Source organism: Stegodyphus dumicola, chromosome 6, assembly GCF_044657685.1.
Source record: "Stegodyphus dumicola isolate Sdum_Otavi_A_Nest chromosome 6, ASM4465768v1".
Lineage (NCBI taxonomy): Eukaryota > Metazoa > Arthropoda > Arachnida > Araneae > Eresidae > Stegodyphus > Stegodyphus dumicola.
Window position 1 is genome coordinate 227,859,376 of NC_140773.1, and position 25,536 is coordinate 227,884,911.

The 25,536-nt window shown below is 32.1% G+C and overlaps 1 protein-coding gene across 2 annotated transcripts in view; it reads left to right on the forward strand.

Moving 5' to 3' along the window:
- Nucleotides 1-10,905: 10,905 nt before the first annotated feature.
- LOC118185911 (pentatricopeptide repeat-containing protein 2, mitochondrial-like) overlaps nt 10,906-25,536 on the forward strand; it is a 62,082-nt gene continuing 47,451 nt past the window's right edge. Inside the window, exons 1-2 of one of the 2 annotated variants that reach the window (XM_035355876.2) lie at nt 10,906-11,065; nt 16,253-16,345. In XM_035355876.2, coding sequence (XP_035211767.1) covers nt 10,990-11,065; nt 16,253-16,345 — 169 coding nt within the window. In that variant the 5' untranslated portion in view covers nt 10,906-10,989. Of the gene's footprint in view, nt 11,066-16,252; nt 16,346-25,536 lie in introns of those variants that run through there. The other variant, XM_035355877.2, reaches the window with a different exon arrangement.

Sequence of the window (25,536 nt, forward strand, 5' to 3'; positions counted from 1 at the left end):
ATTCATGTAGCAAGGTGAATTTTGTAATGTGCCAGCCACAGAACTAAAATGCTTTACTAACACTAAATTTACATTATTTATTGTTTTATAAAGGGCCAAATAATTCTTAGTCTTTCAGCTTACATTTTCTGCTAACATACAAGTTTTGCAGCGGTATTTAATTCCCATTTGTCTATGAGCTGTTTATTATGAAGTCCATTTAGATCTGAATTCAAACTTAGCATGTTTCATGTTCTATTTAAAATTGTAATAAAACATTTACAAATTTAAAAGTAATAAAAAAAAGCATATTGTTACTTGTAAAATATAAATACCTTTCCATTTGATATTTTACCAGTGTATAACATTCAATATAAGTTATATTACTATACTCTATGGTCGTATAAATGTGTTTGTTAAATACATTAAATATTGGCTGAATATCAAATTGAGTCACTTGAGTAATGCAAGATTATCAAGCTGTATATTATTATTTTTAGACTAATAAAAATTAATTTATTAATTTTATTTATTGCAAAAAATATCAATGTACTCTTTCTGTACTATTCTGAAAAAAAAAATTAAAACTATTTTTTAAAAATATGTTTTTTAAAATTCTTCTTGTGACAATATAAGTTACATTATTACTTCATTAAAAATTAATTTTTACTTTTTTGTAGAAAAAATTACCATGCATATATGTAATAATTTTTAAAATGTTGACATAACAAAACATGATTTACAAAGTGCGAATGCATAAAAGGTGTTAGCAGTCGAGGACAATTAAACTTAATTTATTTCTGGATAAAACAATTTTTGAGAAACACATTCTTAACAGATATTATGCAGCATGAAATGTGGAATCTATGTGCCTTTTCTAGACCACATTGTGCTTTTTTACTTTGTTATGACTGTTAAGCTGCTGGAAAAGAGGTAAGCATTGACATGGTCACAGGACAGTAAGAGAAGAAGAATACAATGTGTCCTAGAGGAAAGTTTTTTGCAGAAGGATTTAATTTTAATATAGCTGTATCCCTATTGGTTAATTTTAAGTTTTGGGTTCCAAATTTGAAATTATTATTGAGTGAAGCATTATTTATAACAATCATAAATATGTTTTACTTTATAACATAGGACCATGTAATTCATGTAGCAAGGTGAATTTATAAATATCCACATCATTAGCATTATGTAAGAATTGTATGATAGTGCTTAATTTTGGAATGACCAGTTTAGAGAGTATTATTTTAAGCAGTTACTAATTTTAGGACAGAAAAAGAAAAGAAGCAAATTAAAATGAAGAGTAAAGAAACTATTTCATATTAAGATTAGAATTTTTACTTATGTTTTTTAACTGTTATATTTACATCACCTACTCCTTATTATGTTCAGATTTTCGAAACCTGAACAAATGCATACTAAGCAATAGAAAAATTTCCATTTATTAAATTCATTGCTGCCGTTTTTTAAGCTCTGATTGGCAAAAGATTGATTCTTCAATGCTAGAACATCTTACTTATACTTACCAAAGCTTTTCGTAGTTCATCTATTTAACATATTGGGAACTGTAGCTTCAGGTGCGTAATTTGCTTCAATAGAATGGGTTTGGCTAAAATTTTTTTTTTTTTTTTTTTGTTTTTACCCTCTCATTCGCCTGTACCTGTGAGATATTGTATTCAAAGATTTTTATTTATATTCGATTTCAGACAAGAAAAATTTCCTAGTCTTAAAGTTAATAAAAAAAACTGTAAAGTAAAGGCACTGTAAAGGAATGAGGATTCCATCTCAAATATCAGCATGTAGAGTAATTAGTATTTATTATTATTATTATTATTATTATGTCAGAAAGCTGAAGAAATGTGCAGTGCTCTCACCGGGACTGGAATCCGGGTGCGCCGAGTGTGCTAACCGTTACATCATGAAGGCCTTTTATACTTCCCTTTTTAAAGTATTTTTTAAAGTACCTTTTATAAAGTACCTTTTTAAAGTATTTTTTAAAGTACCTTTAAAAGTACCTTTTATACTTCCCTTTTTAAAGGGCAACTGGGGTTAAGGGATCCATTCGCCAAATCCTGGTGGTGAAGAATCATCATCCACCAACTCTTTAGTTCTGGCGCCACTGTAGAGACATTAGATTATTTTGAAGCAGGAGACATGAAAAATGAGCAATGCCCTCACCGGGATTCAAACCCAGACCTCATGCGGCGAGTGTGCTAACCATTACACCATGAAAGCATGCAGAAAGGAGGGAGAAAGTATCTTATAAGCTAATAAGAAGTGGAAATGCAACTTCTACATTCCATCTTTTAAGGTTTCCACTTTTTAAGCCTTCCGTTGGATACAGACATTAGATTCACTGACAATTTTTTTTTAAAAAGTTCATGAAATGCTTCTTAGCATTACCATACGTTAAGAATCCTCAATGAAAAGAAGCTTGTAATTGTAGGCTGTAGAAAACGCAAGGAAAGCATTAGTCATGTTTGTAATTATGAAATGGCAGATCTACTGAACAAAGAGCAGTCATTCTGCTGACCACAAATGTAAGCTTTGAAATTTGAATAAATAACTAAAGGAAGCATTTTTTTAATTTGTTGTGTGATTAGCATGAAACATTTTGAAAATGCAAAACAACTTAAGGAAAGAGTAAATTTTTTAAAGATTTTATTGTTCTTGGTAATTGTAGCCAGAGAATGATTACATTTAAACTGGGAATTTCCCAAACAATATTGTACAATTTACTTAAACAAAAAATTTCAATTAATGGAAAACTAATAAAAAGTGTTAGTGTCTCAAGTGCAAAAACACAAGAAACTAAAAATATGTTTAAAATACAGTAGAATGCTTTTTCTTCTAGTAGATTTAATTAAATATTTATGTTTTTCTTTATTTTATATTTTTATATAATATGATATCATATCATCTTGTGGAATTTTGAAGAGATGGGGCTTCATAACATTAACCAGTGACTCGAACCTGGACCTCTCGAATACACACTGTGCTATCGCTACACCTCAAAGGCATGCAGAAAAGGAGGGAGAAAATACCTTTTAAAGGGCAGTTGGGGATTAGGGGCCCCAATTGCCAAAGTCCTGGTGGTGGTGAATTATCATCCACCACCTTCTTGGTTCGGGCACCACTGTAGAGTCATTAGGATTTTTGAAGCAGAAGACATGAAAAACAAGCAATGCCCTCACCGAGACTCAAACCTGGATCTCACAAATATGTGACAAGTGTGATACCGTTATGCCATGAAGGCATGCATAAAAGGAGGGTGAAAATACCTTATATTTCTAAAATATATAGTTATTTCTTATTCATACAATAAATACTAAAAATATTAAATTGGCTAATGACATTACCATATACTAAATATCAGACTGGGGCTACTGATATCCCTGAACTAATATACTGATAAATATGTTTAGTTTGGGACTTATGAATATTAAGCCAGATATCTCTAGGAACTAGGAAGTAACACTACTACTGTATAAGCAAGTTGTGAAGCTCTTTCCAATTCAGATTACTGTATCATAACTATATAAGGAAAACATTCGTTACAGAGGTGGATATTATGTTCCTAGACAATGGTAAAAAAAAACTAGGGAAATGTCTGACTAATGTTAAGTGATCCTGTTCATGATATCATAACATATATTTCTTTTAAAAATGTCACTGTGTTATCACAGTTGACATATATATCACTCAAGAGGGAGAGAAAAAGTGTTTATTCTTTAGTTGTACTATCATGTGCTTTGATTTATTATTATAGTTCATCTCATCAGAAGAAGCTGTCAATGATGACCTTGCTGCCGCAGGCACTTGCCCATTACACAGGTAAAACATTTTTTGAAAAAAAATGAAGATACTACGAAAAAAATGCCGATATATCTACTTGACATTAAAAAAAAATGAAATAGGAAATCCATAATGTAAACAACGTTCTAGGAATTAATGTAAAGGAATTCAAACAGGAAAAAAAAGGGCCAATCCAGTGCTATAAGTGACAAAGATTTGACCACACACAGCATCTGTGCTACAAGATGTGTGAAATGTATTTTAAACTACAGAAGTACTGAATGCCCTCTAAGCAAAGTAGAAAATCCTACCTCTCTAATGAGTAGTTCCAGGAAATATCCTGAATGCATAAAGAACCTTGCAGAACCCAGAAAACAGCAGACAGAAAGATGCAAATGGCAGACGAAAATTTTTCAGTGTTGACCAAAAGCTCAGAAGAAAACATTTTCACCAGACAGACCGAAGTAAATATAGTGATATAATCAGAAACAGTACATCAGAAGTAACACCAGCTGATAAAAACTTGTAACCAAACATATATCTCACTATTATCGTGATGGAAATATCGCCCTAAAAGGACTAAGGGAAGCCAAGCCACCATCGGATATTTCAAATTTATTTTTGAAAGCAGTGGAAGTATTCATGAATTTTGCAGGAGAGGAATAAGTGCTGATTTCTACATCACCAGCTCGAGAGAAGCAAGACAGAATTGGAAAGAATACCTCTTCTTTGTACCACTAAAGGATGGTGGCACGTGCTTCGCCAATTTTTTTCATCTTTTCAGCAGCGTGCTTGCAGGTTTAAAAACTAACTACCACCACCTTAGTGCAAAATTGGTTAAAGCTTAATCAGCTGATACCAGTTGTACCTCCAAATTCATTAGGTTTAGTTTCAACGATTTCCTTGTACAATTCGTTTTGCATGTGAATAGTTTGGGTTGATCAAATAAGATTTTTTTTAGTTTCGTAGGTGTGTTCCAGAGCTCCGGTGCTTCTCAACTTTTAAGATAAATGACAATTTTAGCCGGAGCCCTAAATAAGATGAGCTGTGATACTTCTTTTTATAAAACTGAACCACAATTTTAAGGAAATAAATTTAGAATTCCTAACCTTTTAGTTTAACAATAAGAAGAGTTTGCAATACTCGATGTCCCTAGAAATACGAACTCATGAGAACACGAGACGTTCAAGTAAAGTTCCCTCACTCACATGCGGAAACCTTTCACTTTAAGAAAAGCAATAAATTTGGGGGAGTTTGTTTAGGAAAGCGTAAATTGCTCACCATGCCATCCTATCAAGTGTATTGTTATTGATGCTTACAGTTAGTTGTTCTTGCAGGAAGGAAAATTTGTGTTCTTAAATGTGCGTTAAGTGACTGCGAGTACAATGAGACTGAAATACTGAGATAAACTGCTCAAGCACGTCCTATACATCGTCTTCCCACAGTACCCACTAATGGGGGGTGGAGGCGTAACCAGCAAATTTACATTTATGAGTCAAATTCAGGACTCATTTTACTCCTGTCATACATCTGCTTGATGGCTATAATTATAAATGCAGAGAGCCGCGGTCAAAGAAAACGTTCTCTCTCAGCAAGATTCCCCTCATTTTTTGTTTCCACTCACTCAAACCCTCATTCTGTTTCGCTCCGGAATTTTCATCAGCTATACTGTAAGCATATTTAATTTTTTTTGATGATAAAAGAACTTCCCCCCTACAATCAAAGCAGAGTGGTAGCTAGGGTTTTCAGTGCCCAGGGACAACTGAAGATTTAGCGCCCCCTACTGCTTGCCAAGGATGGAAAACATTTAATTCTAAAATGTCGTAACATCAGAGTTTGGCGCCCCGTGGATTTTGCGCCCGGGGACAGATGCCCCCCCTCGGATCAGAGCTTAAATTGGACCGGAGCCCACAGCATATCGGCTCCGGTGCTTCTTAATTTTTGTAATAAATCATAATTCCAGTCGGAACGCACCGGAGCCCTGAATAAGAAGGCTGCGGCACTTCTTTTATATAATTGAATAACAATTTCAGTATAAATTTTATCTCGAAAATTTTATTTTAACAATAAAATTAGATTAAAAATCGCATATTAAATTTCAATTTATCTCTTTACATTTAATTTTAATTATTTAATTACTTCAATCTTTAATTATTTCCATAAATAATTAATTATCTAATAATTATCAATTAAATTATAATTAAGTATATAATAATTATTGATTAAATAACAATTTATAAACATTAATTAATAGTTATTAATTAATTTGATGATAATTAAGTATTTAATTTTTGAATTATTAATGAGTTTAACAGTCATTTTATTTATTTATTTACTCTTGTTCCTCCTTGCTGACAGTCCTCCATAGGGCTCCACTTCTCATCTTAGAAATTAAGTCCTGGTGTGTTCTTATTCTTTTAAAAATTTTGGAACTAAAAAATAAATAAAGAATACGATAGAAGTACTAAGAGCAAGAAAGTTGTTCTAACAAAAACCGCAAACTGAAAGATTTGAACATGGCGAATGGATATTGAAACTCGCTAAAGAATACGGACCTGGCACGTAATTTTAAACTAACAAAAGAAGTTCCAGCCATTCATTACAATGTACTTTTCAACCTTTTTTGCCTCAAACACCCCTTTTACAATTGGTAGACAAATATTCCTGCCCCTCCTTTTCAAAACTTGAAAAAATAAATAATATTTATTTAAATTTAGGTTATTTTTTACTGTGACAGAAACTAAATACTTAGCAGACCATATTTTCTCCATAGGCGGCAGCAGTTCCACCCTTGGTAATAATCCCTATTCTAACTAAAAGTATATGAAACTCTCAGCACATGAAGACTTTGATTCAGCTATGCTGAATTCGAAAATTAGGCAGTGAAATTCGACGAATACTTGATTTTTTTAATGTAAATTTACAGATTTTTTAAAGTAAACACATACAATATGCTTAAAAAGCGATTGGATTATTCATGAAGTGCTTCCTCAGCCCGGATATATTATGCTCATTTAACAATGAAACACCGGGGTACTTGGAACTCGAGGTCCGCCCCTTACAGAAATAGTCTTTGCAAGAATATCAGAAATAACTTTGCATTAACATATAAAAAGATGTTAAGATGTAAGCATAAGGCCATGCAGATTTTTGAAAGTTCTCCAAAAGGTGAAAAAGACAAGCTAGTTACTACAAAAAAAAAAAGTTAACAGGCATAACAATATTCATACAGCAAGTACGGAAAATTCTAGCTATGTCATTTATACTACAAAACAAAATTTTAAAACACGCAGTTTAAAATAACAGTGCGCACTAAATATATAAAATAGCTTGCCATCGAAAGGTTGAGAAAAATAGAAAAGGACGAAACGTATAAAACTAGCTTGTGTTTCTAATTAAATTTTGATGAAAAATTTCTCTAAATGTAGAAAATAGTGCAGTTAAAAACTTTGAAGAATACTAAGAAGGATTTATGTCATTTGGCGTGGGAGCTTTCCGGATTTCTGACATTCTTCCGGCTATGGTATGTATTATATCAAAGATGGAGTAATTTAGAAGCATGTTATTTCACTCGTTTTAATTTTTAAGGAAATTTAGGGATGCTATTTGCAGGGCGTTTTCTCGAGTCAGGAACTTTTTCATGATGAGTTTTTGAAGGCTCATCTTTAGTAGCGGTTTTTGAAAATTTATCTAAAGCAATCTTTTCCTACAAATTAGCCACGTGTTTCTTGAGTTTTTTACTTCCTTGTATGAAGTAAAAAGGAAGTATTTTAATCGCGAAAAGTTTCAGGCAGCATATTTCAACGAAAATATCCATTTTGACCGCTATCGAATGCAATTTAACGATGTTTTTGCGTCATATCTGTACGTAAGGACAGAATAAAATACTCTTTTCTTTCAAAAAAATTATAAAACTGCTTTAAAATTAATTCTGAAGAGAATTTTTCGTGGCGTCTGTACGAACGTAAGTACGTTCGTGAGTACGTACGTATCTCGCATAACTCAAAAACGAGTAGCCTCAGAACGTTGAAATTTTGTATATAGGACTGCTGTAACATGTAGATGTGCACCTCGTATTTTGGTTGCAATCGGCTGCACCAAACGTATATAAATATATTTATATATATATCCAATCTATTACCCGGCTGAGTGATCTCAGTTTCTTTACTCTTATATGTTTGTAAATTGTACATTTTTTGCTTTAAAAATGATTGAATTATGTTGTTTTTATCTTCCGGTCAAGGATTTTATGCCTTTAGTAAATCTGTGTGCAATATTTTTAGAATTATCAGCAATTTTAAAGTTGTTTAATTGCCGCTAAGCCTGTTTTTAATGGCGGCCATTGATGTTTACATTTGAAACAGGAGACTAGTGGATTTGCTGCCAATCTAGAGAAACTTAGCTTCGCAACAACAAAGATAACGCATTCATTTATTATTGACAATTAAATCATGCTTAATTCTTTCTGGAATTTTTTCGAGGAAATAAGCGTTTGAAATTTACTTCGTAATTTTTAATATAGATATTTTGAGTTTTTATGTATTTCTGCCTTCTCGCGAAGTGAGAACTGAATTAATTAAATGAGAAATACTCAATTGTCTGTGAAAAACTGTTTCGTTTTTTGTTTTGTTTGCTTAATTTCTTTTATACATAGTTCTAGCTTTATTATAGTATTTGAATAGAACATGTGGCAACGATTAGATAATTCTTTAAATGATATACATTTTGTGCATTTGGAGTTATAATATGAATGAAATATAATACTGTTAAGTAAACCTAGCGCCAGAGTGTCACTATGGTAAAGAAAGTGAATTTTAAAGAATGCATTTATTCTATTGTGGTTTATGCACTGTTGGCGAAGTAGGTTTAATTTAGTCTAATAAGTTTAAATAAAATGCAAGAAAAAATGCGTATAATTTAATATTCCTTACAAGGAAGTCATGTGGTGTACACATCAGATTTTTAATTCATATTTAAGAGATTTTTAAGGCATAATTTAAAATTTGTGGCATTTCCCAAATTACAGTTGTCAGGACTTGTGTTTCTTTTCATTTGCTTTGGAAACATGATGTGTCCTGATTAGGAACAGGGAGCTTACTCAAGCTATGTTCAAGATTTGTGTGTAACAGACGACACAAGCAGGAAGGGTATACGAAACCCTTTATTTTCTATACTTTTACAAGTACTCCCGAACTTCGGGATACAGAGACTAACCACTTGTGGTCTGAACGTAAGAATATAAAACTACTAACTAAAAGGTAACTTTGAATTAATATTCAAATGCCTAGCAATAAGCCTGGCCTTTATTTCAAAGGGTACTTATGTAGTACGCCGAGCTACTGAAACTACAATACGTTTTCAAATATCAAGAGGGCTAAACCTCTGGCCTTAAAGGCAACCAGTAACGGAGTAAAAACTCGTAGAACTGCAGTGGCATGCAGCTTGCTTCCTAAATCTCCTTCTCTCTCCCTCTTGGCAAAAAAACACAACTTAAATACTTGGGTGTTAGCAAGACAATTTGCATAACCAAGTTAAAGCATTTAATTCTGGCCGGAAGTAGAAAATAAGAAGTGATAGTACAGTTTTAAAATAAAATAAACGTTAGTAAAACTTAGGATCCTTACGTAGTTACAGCACGATTCTATCCATTTAGCTTCCCACTGAGATCTTTTGTGTTCGTTACCACATTTCTCGACATGAGTTTACATACAGTGGGTCTCCAAAAGGTTTCTTACACTTACGACGTTAAGTGAAATATTGCTTTATTCATTAATAAATATTAATATTTTACAATGAAAATCTTTAATAATATCTATAAACTTCATTTAGCTAAACTATATAAATTATATTATGAACTTTTTAAAACTTTTTTTTGAAAAATGAATAATAAAAAAAAATAACAGAAAAGTTACCTCACAAAAGTCTTCGCTTGCTTTTAAGGAATCTGCACATATTAGTAAATATTTTAGAATTTCTGTCAGTTAGTATTCTGTAGTATATTTTTTTGCAGGCCTATTCTAGTATTCCTTTTGCAGTATTTATAACAGCTTTCATACATCTGGGCACAAAGTTCACAAATTGTTTTTGTAATATCTGATCAACGTTCCTCCCAATCTTCCATCATTAATGTTTTTATTTTTTTAATTTTATTTTATTATTTTTTATTTTAATGATGTGTCGTCGTACTCTAATTCTCTCCAGATGTGCTCTGTCCGCTTTAAATCTGTTGACTGAGGTAGTGTTTTCTGAACTTATGGACAATTATAAACACCCAAAAGGCGAACGTTAAGCGCCGTGTGCTTAGGATCGTTATCCTTATAAAAAATAAAGTTCTTTCCAATACCCAAATTTTGGATGGATAATTTCAAATTATCTATTAAAATATTTAAATAAAAAGCATGATTCATTGTGCCATCAATGAATACTTAATTACTTAATCATGATGACATCATGAATGTCACCTGATGTTGACATTCGCCTCAAACAAGAACACTTCAACCTCCATGCTTTACTATCCAACCAAGGTCTTGGAATTAAGTTGCTGTTCTGTTTTTTCCCTCCATACAATTATACGTCCACCGGAACTAAAAATATTAACTTTGCTTTCAGCTGCATGATTCCATTACGCTTCGAGCTAATTTACCATTGATTTTGAGATTTTTTGCACGTCCGAAATTCTTCGAGGAAAGCGCCCACGTAATCCAACTGATCTGAGTACTCACTGGACAGTTTCAAGAGAAATAGGAGAAATTTTTCAGTAAATTATGTAGGAATCTTTACAACACAGAAGCGTTGATTTTTCCTATAAATCTCTGGTCACCTTGAGTCCTCTTTGATGGACAACCTCTTCTTAGTTTATTTTGGATCCGATTTTCTTCTTTAAAAGATTTTATCACGTGCTTCTACGATGCAGTAAGTGTAAAAATACGTACAGTGCGTCTAATATCTCAATATCTCAAGTACGTCTAATATCTCAAGAATGTATACAATACGTCTAATATCTCAAGAAACAACTCAAGTCTTAAATTTCTAGCAACTAAAGTCAATAAAATTTATGAATTTACTTCAGTTTACAAACAGGCCCCACCTCCTTTAATATCTTTGTCAGATAGCCAAAAAACACCTAAACCCTATTTGAAGCCATTCTTTTCTGCACATTGCGTTAGGGATCGTATTTACCGGTATTGAGATAAGAATTTGTTATTATATTTTGAAATGAATTCTTTAAGAGGCTTTGTAACAAGTACTTCTGTTATTTCCCGTCTTCTCCAGGGAAAAACCTGCAATATAAGTATGAATTATTATCAAATAGTATTTATACTTATAATCTTTATTATATTTAAAATTATTTGTGTTAAATAATGCTTAAAATGCGTTTGTGATCATCGAATTCATTTCTACATTCCACTTTAAAAGTAGAATAATTATAATAGGTAAATAAAAATAACCAAAAATGTGCCTGTTTTTATACCGCAGAGTAGCACGTTAGGTCGAATATTTAGCAGTCATGTATGAGAGGAAATACGGTCATTTAATCAATGAGAACACGTGCCTCTTTACGAAACATTGTAATACGTGAGAGGTAATTAATTATCCCAAGTTAAATATCATGCAAAAATTACATAGTGACTTGTTTTTAAAGTAAAAAAAAAAAAATCACGTATTCGATGAGTAGCTTTTAGTATTTAGATTGATATCTTTCAATGTTTAGGTATATTATAGCCTATTTATCAATTATATATTTAGATTTGGACTAAGTTCACCAGTGGCCAAGGGTTAAGACTACTGTACAGTTAGAATTAGATTTGAGGGTGCTATTCGGTTTTGAAGGCCGTAAAAAATCGCCCAACTATTGTTGATACCAGTGCCGCCAAAAATAATTGCGGCAACCCTAACGCAAGAAAGGAAGTATAATATAGTATATAATAATAAGTAACTATTTAAGATGTTTTAATTTAGATGAAAAGTTAATTTCATATAATACTTTTTATTATTATAATTTATATAAAAAAGGCTGAACGTGACTGAATGGAAGCATAAGAGTAAATAACTATTTCAGATCATTATTATAATTGATATAAAAATTGCTAAACATAACTGAATGGAAGCCTGCATCGCTGTTTTGCTACCGAGTTATTGCTAAAGCATAATTTCATCTCGTTGGTTGTTCAAACATAATTTTCTATAATGAATGATGCCTTTTCTTTGAAAAAATTCTCGGTAAAGGGCAGAATTGCCCACTTATTTGTTTGCCACTTTTTACAAGGGTAAAAACAATTGGATTTTTGTCAATTTTCTTTTACTTTTTAAGTGAAAATAGGTCGATGTGTACATAGATAAAGTCAAGGGTGTGTGCAGTTCCATTTTTGTGCAATTCTGGGATTTTTTTTTTTTTTTTTAAAGTGAAAGTAGGTCAATGTGTACATGGATACCGAGTATGTGCAATTCTTAAAAAGTGTCAAGCAGTGGGTGATTCTGCACTTTACCCCAAATTCTATTGCAGACTTTTAGTCATGGGCAATTCCCAAATTGTTTTCATGATTTTCTCGATGTCTAGTGTGAATACAAACAATTTCTGTGAAGAGGTTTTCTTCATTAAGTCGCATTCGTAACCTGGAATCTGTGAAATGTTTTGGAATTTCTCAGATGATATATCCTAAAAAGATATATAGATAGTTGGGTACAACTCTAATATACGCCCAATTTCACCAAATGTGGCGATATGTGTTCTGCGCTGGTTTTTGGTGTGATTGCGTGTTCTATGGCAACCCTGTTGACGTTGAAAAATCTTTCGCTGGAGCTCGTTGGTTCGCCTTTGTGTCTGAGAAGATGGGAGGGAAAGATAAAATGGTAGTTGTTGAATTGAAGTTCGGCAAAAGGAAATATGATTGTGGCTATCCTGTTGAGGGGTAGTGGGTATTTGGAAGTGTGGAAAGAGGGTCTGGGAGATTATTTTTAATGGCAGTGCATGATAGAAGTAGGGATTTGTGATTTTATTTATTTGTGAACCATAGTATAAATTTTCTGAATAGTGTGTCTGGCTGTCATGTAAATACAATAGTAATTATGTGGCGGCATGTTAATGGCGGTATCAGCTATTCGAAAACGCATTAATTCATGGTACGTGCATTTTATTTTATCCTTGTTCTTATTTTGTAGAATGTTATGTTCATTGGTTCGTTAGTATGAATTTCTGTCATTATTTTTTTTTTTTTTAAATTGTTTGAAATTAATTTTAGTTTATTTTGCTGTTTAGTGTCTAGACTGTACAATTTGTAGATGTTTTTTAAAGTTGAAACAGAACGCTGTGTACGTGGTATTATTTGAAATTTATTGTTGTTATGTTATTTTATTAAAGCGAGGAGTGCGTAGATCGTAGATTCCTTCCTTGCCTAAATTATGCAATTCGTAGAATTTTTTTTAAGTTTAAACAAGATGCTGTGTACATGGTATTCTTTGAAATTTATTGTTGTTATGTTAATTTATTAAAGCGAGGTGTGCATAGTGTGTAGATTCATTCATTGCCTACATTGTGCAATTCGTAGATTTTTTTTTAAATTAAAACATGTCGCTGTGTACATGGATTCTTGTCAAATATTTTTGGTTAGAAACTTTACGTTTTTGCTACCTAAAATTTTTTGTTTTTGTTTTGGATTTTTAGCTAAATTGTGTGTTCATAACGTAGTTTTTGCATGTGCGAAAACCGCATTTTTGGAGACATTTTAGGTTTAAAGTTCAAAATGTAGACAAAAAATTTAGATAGTAATATGGCAGCATGAAGTTTCTCGCCAAAAATATTTGGCGACTTGAGGGCGCATGTCAGAGTAGTTCCGATAGTTGAAATAATAGCAGCAGAAAAATGGGAGCAGTGTTGATGCATAATTAGATCCATATTGATGAATTCTGATTGCATAATATGCTAACATTTTGACTTGCTAATGTCTAAGAAACTTGGCAATTGAGGCGATTTTAATTCCATTTTTATTTTCCAATTGACGTTTGTGGCCACAATCACTCGGCACTCTAGTCGTTCCTTTTTACAGAATATTTACATTTTTGATATTATTGCAATATCAATAAATAGTGAAATTACATCCTATCAGAGCGAAACTGAAGTGCATAGTTATGCAAGATGGAAGCACACAAAGAGAAAAGTTAAAAAGTTTCACTTTACAATTATTACATCATCAGGGCTGTGCAGGCCATGTAAAATGGAATGTCTAGAAATGACCATTAGTTTAAATTATAATTTTGATTTACATATTTTTTATCTTGCATATGGAATAAACCATATAAAAACTGTTTGGCTATCAAAGAATTGTGCATTGGTCTAAAATCAGACAGTAATGTAAAAATATATAGCAATGGTTATATAATCCTTGAGTAAAGTGCAGAATCGCCTACTTATTTGTTTGGCACTTTTTACAAGAGTAAGAAGAATTGGATTTTTGTCAGTGTTCTTTGACTTTTTAAGTGAATATAGGTCGATGTGAACATGGATAAAGTGAAGGGAGTATGCAATGCCATTTTTGTGCAATTCTGGGATGATATTTTTTAAGTGAAAATATGTCGATGTGTACATGGATACCAAGTTGATGCAATTGTTAAAAACGTGCCAAGCAGTAGGTGATTCTGCACTTTCCCCTAATCCTTTTCTTTGTAATAAAAATTGTATTAAAAATATTTGCTTGATTAAAGATAAGCTTGTTGGTCTCAATGCAAAAGACTTTTTGTAGTGGGATTTTTATTTGAAAGGCTTCAGTGAATTCTGGCATTTACTGCAAGAATCTTACTCGTGTCTTTCTTATGAATTTTGGCAACTTTAATTTCTTTGCAATCATATATCTGTGCAAGACTAGATTTTTAATGTTAACAACAATTAAAACCATAAACGGTACTTTCTGATTATCCGCTAATAATGTAAAACCTAAAAAAAAGTTGTCAGCCATTGGTGAATAATTTTTCGCTTAACTAAAATGTGAAAGACAACAACCATTTTGAAAAGTGGTGGCACTCTAAAGAATTGCATAAAACAACAATCGGTTAACAAAATTAAAAGTACAAGAAATATCCATAATAACCTTTGGGGGTGACTTTGCGTTTCCTATGTACGCAATGATCTGTTTTAGCTTTAAAAAAAATCATAAAAATTCCATTGTGAACAACTTGGCACTACACATGCCATTGCTTTCTCTGTGTATACAGGAATCTGTTTTTGCTGTGACCTGCAGAAATGTAATGTAACTTGATTTAAGGAAATTGCAGAATCGCACACTGCTTGGTGCGTTTTTAAGAATTGCACGTACTCGATATCCATATACACATTGACCTATTTTCACTTAAAAAAACATCCCAGAATTGCAAAAAAATGGCATTGCGCACTCCCTTTATCCATGTACACATCAACCTATTTTCGCTTAAAAAGTCAAAGAAAATTGACAAAAATCCAATTCATTTTACTCTTGTAAAAAGTACCAAACAAATAAGTGGGCGATTCTGCACTTTAGTCCTTGATTTTATGCATGTGCGTCCAACGCGTTAAAGCATGTTAATACGCAGTAAGGCTCACTTCACAGCGCCGATGGCATGGAGGGTGTGGTGAGTTTTGAACCACTATCAAAAGCACAAACTGTGATTGTGTGTGTGTGTGTGAGAGAGAAATAAGTGAGGGGGTCATTTTAAGATGGAGGCTCTCACCGGATTACTAAGATCCTGCACTATCACTGGTGGATTCTAGTTGTATGCAGTTGGAATGCTCAAATTTTGATGCGTAAAATTCGATTGTTTGCTAAGTGCAACCAACTTAGAATGCAAATTCTTCCATTCTCTAACTGTTGAGCAAAATGCCATATTTTGGAAGAAATGCAAAACTTTCTTTTTCATCAGTTCACAAATTTCATAGTCTGATAACATTTCCTTAGAAGAAAAATGATGCACTCAGTGCAGTTAAAACAAAAAGTAATGACAATTGAATTTGAATCTTGAAAATATTGTTTATCTACTGCCTACACATACATACCTATATTGCCATGTAAATGCATTTTGCTGATTTTATGAGTTTGTTTTGGTGATGTAGTGTGTTGCCTGGTGAATTCTTTTCAGGGTTGAACAAATAATCAGAAATTATGCAACAAATGAACTGGCTGAATGCCCAGCATGATGTATTCCTTATATATGTATCTTGAACTGTAAATTTACCGTTGATACAGCATAATGCAAATAAAAATATCCTGTCATAAGGTAGAATATTTGGAACTATAATTAAGAAAATATTTTATCATGAGCAGTATGAAAATTTTGATTTTCGGAAACAAACTATTGAGTAGTTGGAAAGCTAGCATCTGTTGCAAATTTTATGGTGTGTTGTGATATTTATTGTAGGCACAGTAAATTTTTGTATTTGAAAACATGTATTTTTCAATTTAATAAAACTTTGCTTTTCTTATTAATATATATTTCAATGTTTCAATACTGATAGGTGTGCGATTCTTATATAATGAACAGTTTCTGGGTCTCGATAAATATATTGAAGGAAGACAGAGGACTATCAGTCGAATAGGAAACATGAGAGGTATAGTTTATTTTTTTTATCTTTTATTTGTATTTTGTATAAATTTAATTATTTCTAATTGAAATTTTGGTTGATCTTTGGATTATGGTAACTTGGCAATTTTTTGGCGAAAATTTGGCAACCAACTCTGCTACAGCAACCCTCTAATTTTTTTTCACCGCCATTTTGTCTTCACGAAGTAAAGACGTTTCTTTTCTTTTTATTTACTCAACACTTTTTCCAACAATCTACTAGCCGAATTACACTTATGCTAGAAATTTTATGTAACAAAACTGCTTAATCATGACAAATTGGGAAAAAGTGCACAATCGCAAACTCCTTGCGCATTTTTCAGAATAGCACATACACATAAACCATTTACACGTCGACTTATTTTTACTTAAAAAAAATCCCAGAATTGCACAAAAATGGCATTGCACACACTCTTAACTTTATCCATCTACACTGCTATTTTCTCATAAATTAAAAAAATTTGCACGAAAATTTTCTGAATCTTTAAACTCGGTAAAAAGCACTCTCCTTTAACTCGGAGCATGAGAGCACGTAATATTTTAAATATGCTTTATTTTAATAGAAGAAATAAAAATAATTGAGATAAATTAAGTAAAGATGAAGTTAACGGTATGCAGGATTAATATAATGATGTACAGACAGTCCTTTACACAGAGTTCCTCCGACATAGTTCCCATCTAGTTTTAAATAGTATGATCATCTAAAGTCATCACAGCTAAGGCGAAACATCAAAGCAGAATCTAAATTCATAAACTCTTGAAGACGAGTGAGCCGTCTACTCACGTCCACCTTCCGCTCTCGACCAGGTCTGCACGCTATCTCCCGCTGTCTGGGATGATTCTCGCTGAGCGATGCTGATGACGTCATTGCTGGCAATTATAATTCAGCATTGGACGTTGATGATTTTCCACATATATGAAATTACCTGATCGCGAAAAAGTATATACCCTTTCCAAGGATGAACATTTCCACGTATAAAATAAATAAAATACCCAAAAACTTTTACCTCTAAATTATCTATTATATTATAAACGTCACCTATGAATTTCTATTGCAAACATTAAAAATGGTTACAAATACTTAGTGTCAAATATTTAAATTATTTCCATGCACTTTTACTTCAACTGAAATGTATACCAAATTGCTATAAACATAAAATTCACAAAATAACTATCATTTAATTAAAATATCACTAAACCATGTACACGTCAACTTATTTTTACTTAAAAAAACATCCCAGAATTGCACAAAAATGGCATTGTGCACACTCTTCACTATATCCATGTACACTGCTTTTTTGTCATAAATTAGAAAAATTTCACGAAAACGCATGAAAATTTTGTGAATCTTTAAATCCGGTAAAAAGAGCATATATGAAATTACTTGATCGCGGAAAAGTATATACCCTTTCCAAGGATGAACATTTCCACGTATAAAATAAATAAAATATCCAAAAACTTTTACCTCTAAATTATCTATTATATTATAAACGTCACCAACGAATTTCTACCGCAAAAATTAAAAATGGTTACAAATACTTAGTGTCAAATATTTAAATTATTTCCATGCACGTTTACTTCAACTGAAACGTATGCCAAATTGCTACAAACATAAAATTCACAAAATAACTATAATTTAATTAAAATATCACTAAACCATGTACACGTCGACTTATTTTTACTTGAAAAAACATCCCAGAATTGCACAAAAATGGCATTGCGCACACTCTTCACTATATCCATGTACACTGCTTTTTTCTCATAAATTGGAAAAATTTCACGAAAATGCATGAAAATACTCAACGTATACTACTCAAATGTATTCCAACATACTGCAAACATATAACTCACAAAATCACGATCATTAAATTAAAATATAATTAAATTAAAAACACTTCTTAAAATATAAATAAGCACATACATTAAATTAATAAAAATTAGCTTACAATCCTAATTACTTTAAACTAAATCATTGCTAATAACAATTTTCCCAATAATACCAAATTACTTTACTTCCACCTTACATTTAGAACAATGCATAAAAATAATATCCTCAAATAATTAAAAATACTAACTTACCTAATCTTCTTCAGAATCTTGATTACGTGTCCGATAAACTTTTCTTATTTCTGTTTCAGGATCTTTAAAATCATACTTATAGTTCACACCAAGGTACCAGGTAAAATAAATAACTTAATAAAACATCTTTACTTCTATCTCGCACAACCTTAAAGAAACACTTATTACCCCTTTCAATCCCACTAAATACGCATTTCGAATTCACTTTAGTTAGGGCCATGGGTTTAAAAAGTTAACGAACACTGTTTCACACAACACAGAATAAAGGCAAATACAAAATTTCGAGATTTTTTCCCAATTTCCCCCCTTTTCCGATTAAAGAACCGTAATTCGTCCATTAATATCACATGACATATCACATGATCTCTCATTTCCCTCACACAAAATAATGCGTAATCGGAACTGAGTACTGCTCACATTATTACCAAAGTCCTAGGTAGTAACCTTTATCGCCTCCAAAATGTCGCCAAACTACCTGTTACCATATTCCAAAGATCAGCCGAAATTTTTATGTTTAGAATATGTGTATAGCTTTTCTAAAAAAAACTTTTTTTAAAAGCTCGTAAATTTATTAGCAAACTAAAAAGAAATAAAGAAAAATTTTAAATTAAATAATTCCCTGTAATTAGCCAGAGTAAAAGGGAAGAAGAGAAAAATGCGATGCTTTCAACTAAAATTAGTAGCTCTAGTTTGAAAGGGCAAAGTAAACTGACCTATAATAAAAGGTTTCTGACAGCCAGTATTTGAAAAACCATGAAAAATATCAATTCATTATTGGTATTATTGAATTTAACACTCTGAGCAGTGCAGGATTTTTAGATCCGTCATGAAGACCGGTACAGTCAAAAGTCGTTAATCCGGACTCGTTGGGACTTCGGCGATTCCGGATTATCGATTTTTCCGGATTATAGATCATCAGTTTAAATCTGGTAAGATGGCATGCAGAAATTATAAAATTAAAAATATGAAACCGTAATTTATGAAATAAAGAGCAATTATGATCTATAAGGTTTCAAAATTTACAAAAAAAAAACTTAAGATTTATTTGTTTACTTTATTAAACATTTCTTTCAACGCGCGCATGCGTAAAGCATACATTACGCACAGTTGAAATTACAAAATTGGGAACTACACTGATATGCGCCCTCAAGTCGCCAAATTTCTTGCCGAACAACTTCACGCTGCCATATTACTATCTAAATTTTTTGTCTATATTTCAAACTTTAAGCCTAAAATGTCTCCAAAAACGTGGTTTTCGCACATGCAAAAACTACGTTTTGAACACACGATTTAAGCTAAAAATCCGAAACAAAGACAAAAAATTTAGGTAGCAAAAACATAAAGTTTCTAACCAAAAATATTTGACAAGAATCCATGTACACAGCGACGTGTTTTAACTTTAAAAAAAAATCTACGAATGGCACAATTTAGGCAACAAACGAATGTACGAACTACGCACACCTCGCTTTAATAAATTAACATATCAGCAATAAATTTCAAAGAATACCATGTACACAGCATCCTGTTTAAACTTAAAAAAACATCTACGAATTGCACAATTTAGGCAACGAAAAAATCTACAAACTACGCACACCTCGCATTAATAAATCAACATAACAACAATAAATTTCAAAGAATACCATGAACACAGCATCCTGTTTAAACTTAAAAAAACATCTACGAATTGCACAATTTAGGCAAGGAACGAATCTACGATCTACGCACACCTCGCTTTAATAAAATAACATAATAAAATAAATTTCAAATAATACCATGTACACAGCGTTCTGTTTCAAAAATGACAATAACGACAGAAATTCATACTAAAGAACCAATGAACATAACATTCTACAAAATAAGAACAAGAATAAAATAAAATGCACTTACCATGAATTAATGCTTTTTCGAGCAGCAGAAATATCAATTTCATACTGCCTTTAACATGCCGCCACGTAATCACTATCGTATTTACATGACAGCCAGACACACTCCAGAAAATTCATACTATGGTTCACAAATAAATAAAATGACAAATCCCTACTTCTATCGTGCACAGCCATTAAATATAATCTCCTAGACCCTCTTTCCACACCTCCAAATACCCAATACCCCTCAACAGGATGGCCACAATGATATTTCCTTTTGCTGAACTTCAATTCAACAACATCTACCATTTTATCTTTCCTTCCCATTTTCTCAGACACAGACGCGAATCAACGAGCTCCAGCAACAGATTGTTCGTCAACAGGGTTGCCATAGAACATGCAATCTCGGCAAAAACCAGCACAGAACATATATTGCCACATTTGGTAAAATTAGGGTGTATATCAGAGTTGTACCGAAAATTGCAAGCAGAAAACTATTTGATGTGTATTCGTGATATTTATAATGACGAGGAATTTGATTTAAATGATGTCAAAGACGGAGTACATCGAGATGAAATACTACATTTAGTAAGGAATTATAAGCTGAATAAAATAAAGACATCTGCCCTAAAGATAAGGATAGTGCTGACAGATCAACTTCCAGTTCATTGCATTCCACCGCAGAGCAGCATGGAATTGATAAACAGATTTCGGAATGGTTAGAGAAACGAAGGATATGCCTTTATCCATTTTTTTCAGCTATTCCACTTTTTGTTTAATGGACTTCGAAACATACTTTCACTTTGTAGATCCTTTACATATTAGTAAATATATATCGGAAATTCTATTTGACATAATCGAAAGTTCAAGCGTACTTTTATAAAATTGCTCTAACAGTCTGCGAAAAATAATAAGCCGGATCCAATTCGAAGATTAAGGAACAACGCAATCTGCAACTGAAATAATTAATTAGATAATTTTAGCTTATACCGTTCGTTATACATTAAATGTGCATGCGCACACGCATATTCGCAGTCATAATGGTCTTACACGCATGCGTCAATGCGCCGCATGCGCAGAAAGTTTGTAGCTTTGAGGTCCGGATTATAGATCATTCCATATTATGGAATTAACGATTTTTGACTGTGTTTAAGCAGCATTAATTAACTGAGTTTGCATAGTTATTTTAGTCTGTATTTTCATAAACTATTTATTAAGATGATATTTACATTATTAAAGAAAGTAAGAAAGTAAAATATCTTAAATTATAAGCTAACACGTATTGCCACGTAGCAAAACTTCTGATGACCATATAAAGCCGATCATAACATTCAGAAGGTAAATGTTCAGTGCTTATATATTTTTCCTTTTGATCATGAAAGTTTTCAGATATCCTGCCCGTTGTACCAGTTATTCTAATGGAATTTGAAAAAAAAATAAATGGCTATTAGTAAACAAAAATGTACTGTGTAATTTAATTAGTTAATTACAGATTACTTTTTATTTAGTTTCATAATAAACAGTTAAAAATTATGGACAGCATTAAAAAAAAACTTGAGTAAATATTCACTCAGACATTGAGATCATCAGACAAGTCTCTCAGATCTTTCGGTGCTTTGAGTTCGTACGTACAAGAGTATCAGGATCTACAAAATTATATATTGATGTTCAGAGCTCAAAATGACGGTGTTCATCATTCATGACTAAGAAATTGTAATTGGCGAGTAGTATGTGACAACCTTACAGATATGTGGTTAATAGTACCTACAATTTATTTTCATGAGTTCTTTTGTCAGGCTACTTAATACTCGTGCAATACTATCTGTTTTTGAATGTAAGATAGATTTCTATATTATATGATTTATGGTTTCATTTCCACAGAAAATGCTCTAACTCACACTCTATTAGCCTAGCGCACTTCATAAATTAACTTCCTTGATCACTTTCTACAAAAAATACCACAATGAAAAAAATAGACTAAATTGTAAATATGAAATGTAAATAATGTAAATATCATATACCCAAGTTATTTTTTTTTTCAATTCATAAGCATGTAATCATCATATAATCTAAAATGAGCTTTTTAGGGGTGGTGGTAGAGTAGATCTTCCTGTGGCACACTCTGGATAATGCTAAATCTGCTATGGTATTCAGAATCTACTGAATCTAGTAGACAAAATCTCTTACTCTTTTACGCGTTTCCCAGCAATGCTCGTTTCAGAACTCTGTTCTGAAACAAGCTCTATTCAATCAGTGTGCCCCCTTCGGGCACACCCGCAGAATTAAAACGATAAGTGCTATCGTTACAAAATTTTACTTGTGTACTTCTCTAGGCCTAATTAAATTGCCTACCTTTTTTTTTTAATCGAAATTCCAACTTTAAAAGGTTCCGTGCCGGAAAGGGTTAAAATGATGTAAATGCAGACTTTCGGCTATTAGGAAATCTTATTACAGATCTTGAACGTTTGTGAACTTTAGCATGTGGTTCCTACTGAGATGAAATTTAGCCTGCTATATAGAATGCCACCTCAGTTATTAGTACCAGAGGTGCTGTTAGTGTTTGAACAATATTTGTTCAAATCGCTTTCCAAATTGTTACCACCAAATGTTATTACCATATTAATAATGATAACATTTGGTGTATAATTTTTAAAAAAAATCAGTGAAGAATCTATATATGTATAGCTAGGCAAAATGACAGCACCTAGAATTTTTAATGTGCAGGGGGATTATAATTAAAGTTGCGATTCCAAAACGCTCATACTTTAAAACTACTGATGACCATATAAATGACTTGATATTTTACTAGAACAATCGTGAGGCAATGGAATTTTGTTTGGAGAAGGGAAAAAGATATATATAATTTTAAATCATACCGATAGATGGTGCTGTCAGGGTACACATTGATGTTGGTATGCAAATTATAAAGACGTAACATGCGCACTGCAGACATGGCTAAGATAAAAATGCAGAGCACTAAGGACATGCATAACATTTTGCCTGAGTGCTTCATCATGACTCTGATGAAGAATAAGCGTGCTCTTCTCGTGAAGCTATTAGGGATATCTAAAATATCCCTAATAGCTTCACGAGTGTGACTATTAGGGATATCTAAAATATGTTTATAGTAGGCAGATTCCGAATTTGGCTGACTTGAAGGCAAGCATCACGCACTGTATTCATAGCATCAGCACAGATACCCTCCGATTTGTTGTGGAACATGCAGTTTTGCACTTCTAATTAGCAGTGGAACAAGAAGGAGAGCATATTGAACAACTTCTGCATTAATCATCTGTAAGGTGTTTGTTTCGTGAAGCTTCTCTTTTCACTATCTATCGCTGTTTTCTTTGTAAATACATATCCTTGTCTTTTCACTAATAAATTTGTCATAAATCCTTGGAGTCTGTTTTTTCTCTTCAGCTATATATCCACAACAGCAGTGTGAAAACTGATAGTGCTATCTATATACAAATTTTGAAACTATTTTTCCCTTCTCCAAACAAAATTCTATTACCTGTGCATTGTTCTGGTAAAATATCAAGTCATTCTGAGCTGTGATTGTAAAGTTAGAGCATTTGAAATCACAGCTTTAATTATAATCACCCTGTATGTAGTCCTTTATTTGAACATAGCCACCTCGAAGACCAAATTTTAAATTTGTTTTGTATTTATTTCATATTTTTCACAAATTTAATGAAATTTTATTTAAGAAATTGTGATTTTAAAGTGATAAAAGGCAGCACTGTTTGAAATAAAATATTTTTATCTCTAATGTACCAGACTGTTGCCATTCCGCAAAATGTAAAATATTAATCATAATCGATTTTAATCCACACCTTCAATTTTAATTCAATTAAATCTGAATTTAGATAGTTAAAAGCATTGTGTTGACGCTGCTTTTAACAGAATACTTCTCTCGGTACTATTCCGTTTTGAGGACCGTAAAAAATCACAAAACTATTGCTGATGCCAGTGCTACCAAAAATAATTGCAGCAACCTTAACGCAAGAATGGAAGTCTAATAGTAAATAACTATCTAAGATTATTGTTTTAATTTAGATGAAAGGTTAATTTCATATAATACTTTTTTATTATTATAATTTATATAAAAAAAAGGCTAAACATAATGGATTCCTGCACCGTTATTTCGCTACCAAGGTACCACTGAAGCATAATTTGATCTCGTTGGTTGTTCAGACATAATTTTCTATAATGAATGATGCTTATTCTTTGAAAAAATTCTATTGCAGACTTTTCGTCATTGGGCAATTTCCAAATTGTTAAATCCATAGAGTTATCAAAAAAGGATTTAAAAATTAAACTAGTTTTTCGAAGGCATCTTAAGAAATATAGAATTATCTAAACTTACGCGATTTGAAATCAGCGCATATGCTAGATTTGGCATGCTGTTAAATGGGCGCATATGCTAGATTTGGCACTTTTACGCATACATTTTCGCTACAATTTTTTTATGGTCTTCAAAACGGACTAGTACCCTTATCTCCCAAGTGTCTGCATATTGTTATTTAATAGAGCATAAGATGTGTAACTTTTAAATTTAATCTTTCTATTATTGAATAGAAAGTTATTGAAAAGCTATATAGGAGCTATATAGTATTAGATATGTTTAATTAAATTATTATATACATTATTGCAATAACTTATTATATGCATTAAATTATTATTATATATACACAGCATCGAGGTTTGCCGATTTCGCCTCGTGCAAAGATTTCCGGCTTCGGATTCTGGTGTTATAATCGCTGTTGCTGTAAAATTTCAACAGCTTTTCTTTATTTTTCGGCATATACACAATCGTATCGAGATTCCATACGATACTGATATAAACTGAGGAGTAGCACCTGTCTCCGTCTTTTGCAGAATTTGCACTTTTTGCATTACCGTCAATGCAACGTGTTTATGTTTTTCAACATTGCAAGCAGTAAAACATGAGTGCATTTTTTTATCTGTAATTGTATTAATTAGGGCTGAAATTTAAAATATTCTTAATTTATCCACAAAATATACGGATGAAAAAAAAGGTAGCACTAAATAATCTCTTGAAATAACAAAGCTTAGAAAATACAACAATGTGAATCGTGAACTCGAAAGAAGAGTTGAGTGAATCGTCTGCTTTTTTACCTCGATGCAGATTAGAGGAGGGAAAAACTTTTATCATGATGTCAATAATTTGGCATTTTCATTATGACTCATTATTATTCGATAATTATGACGT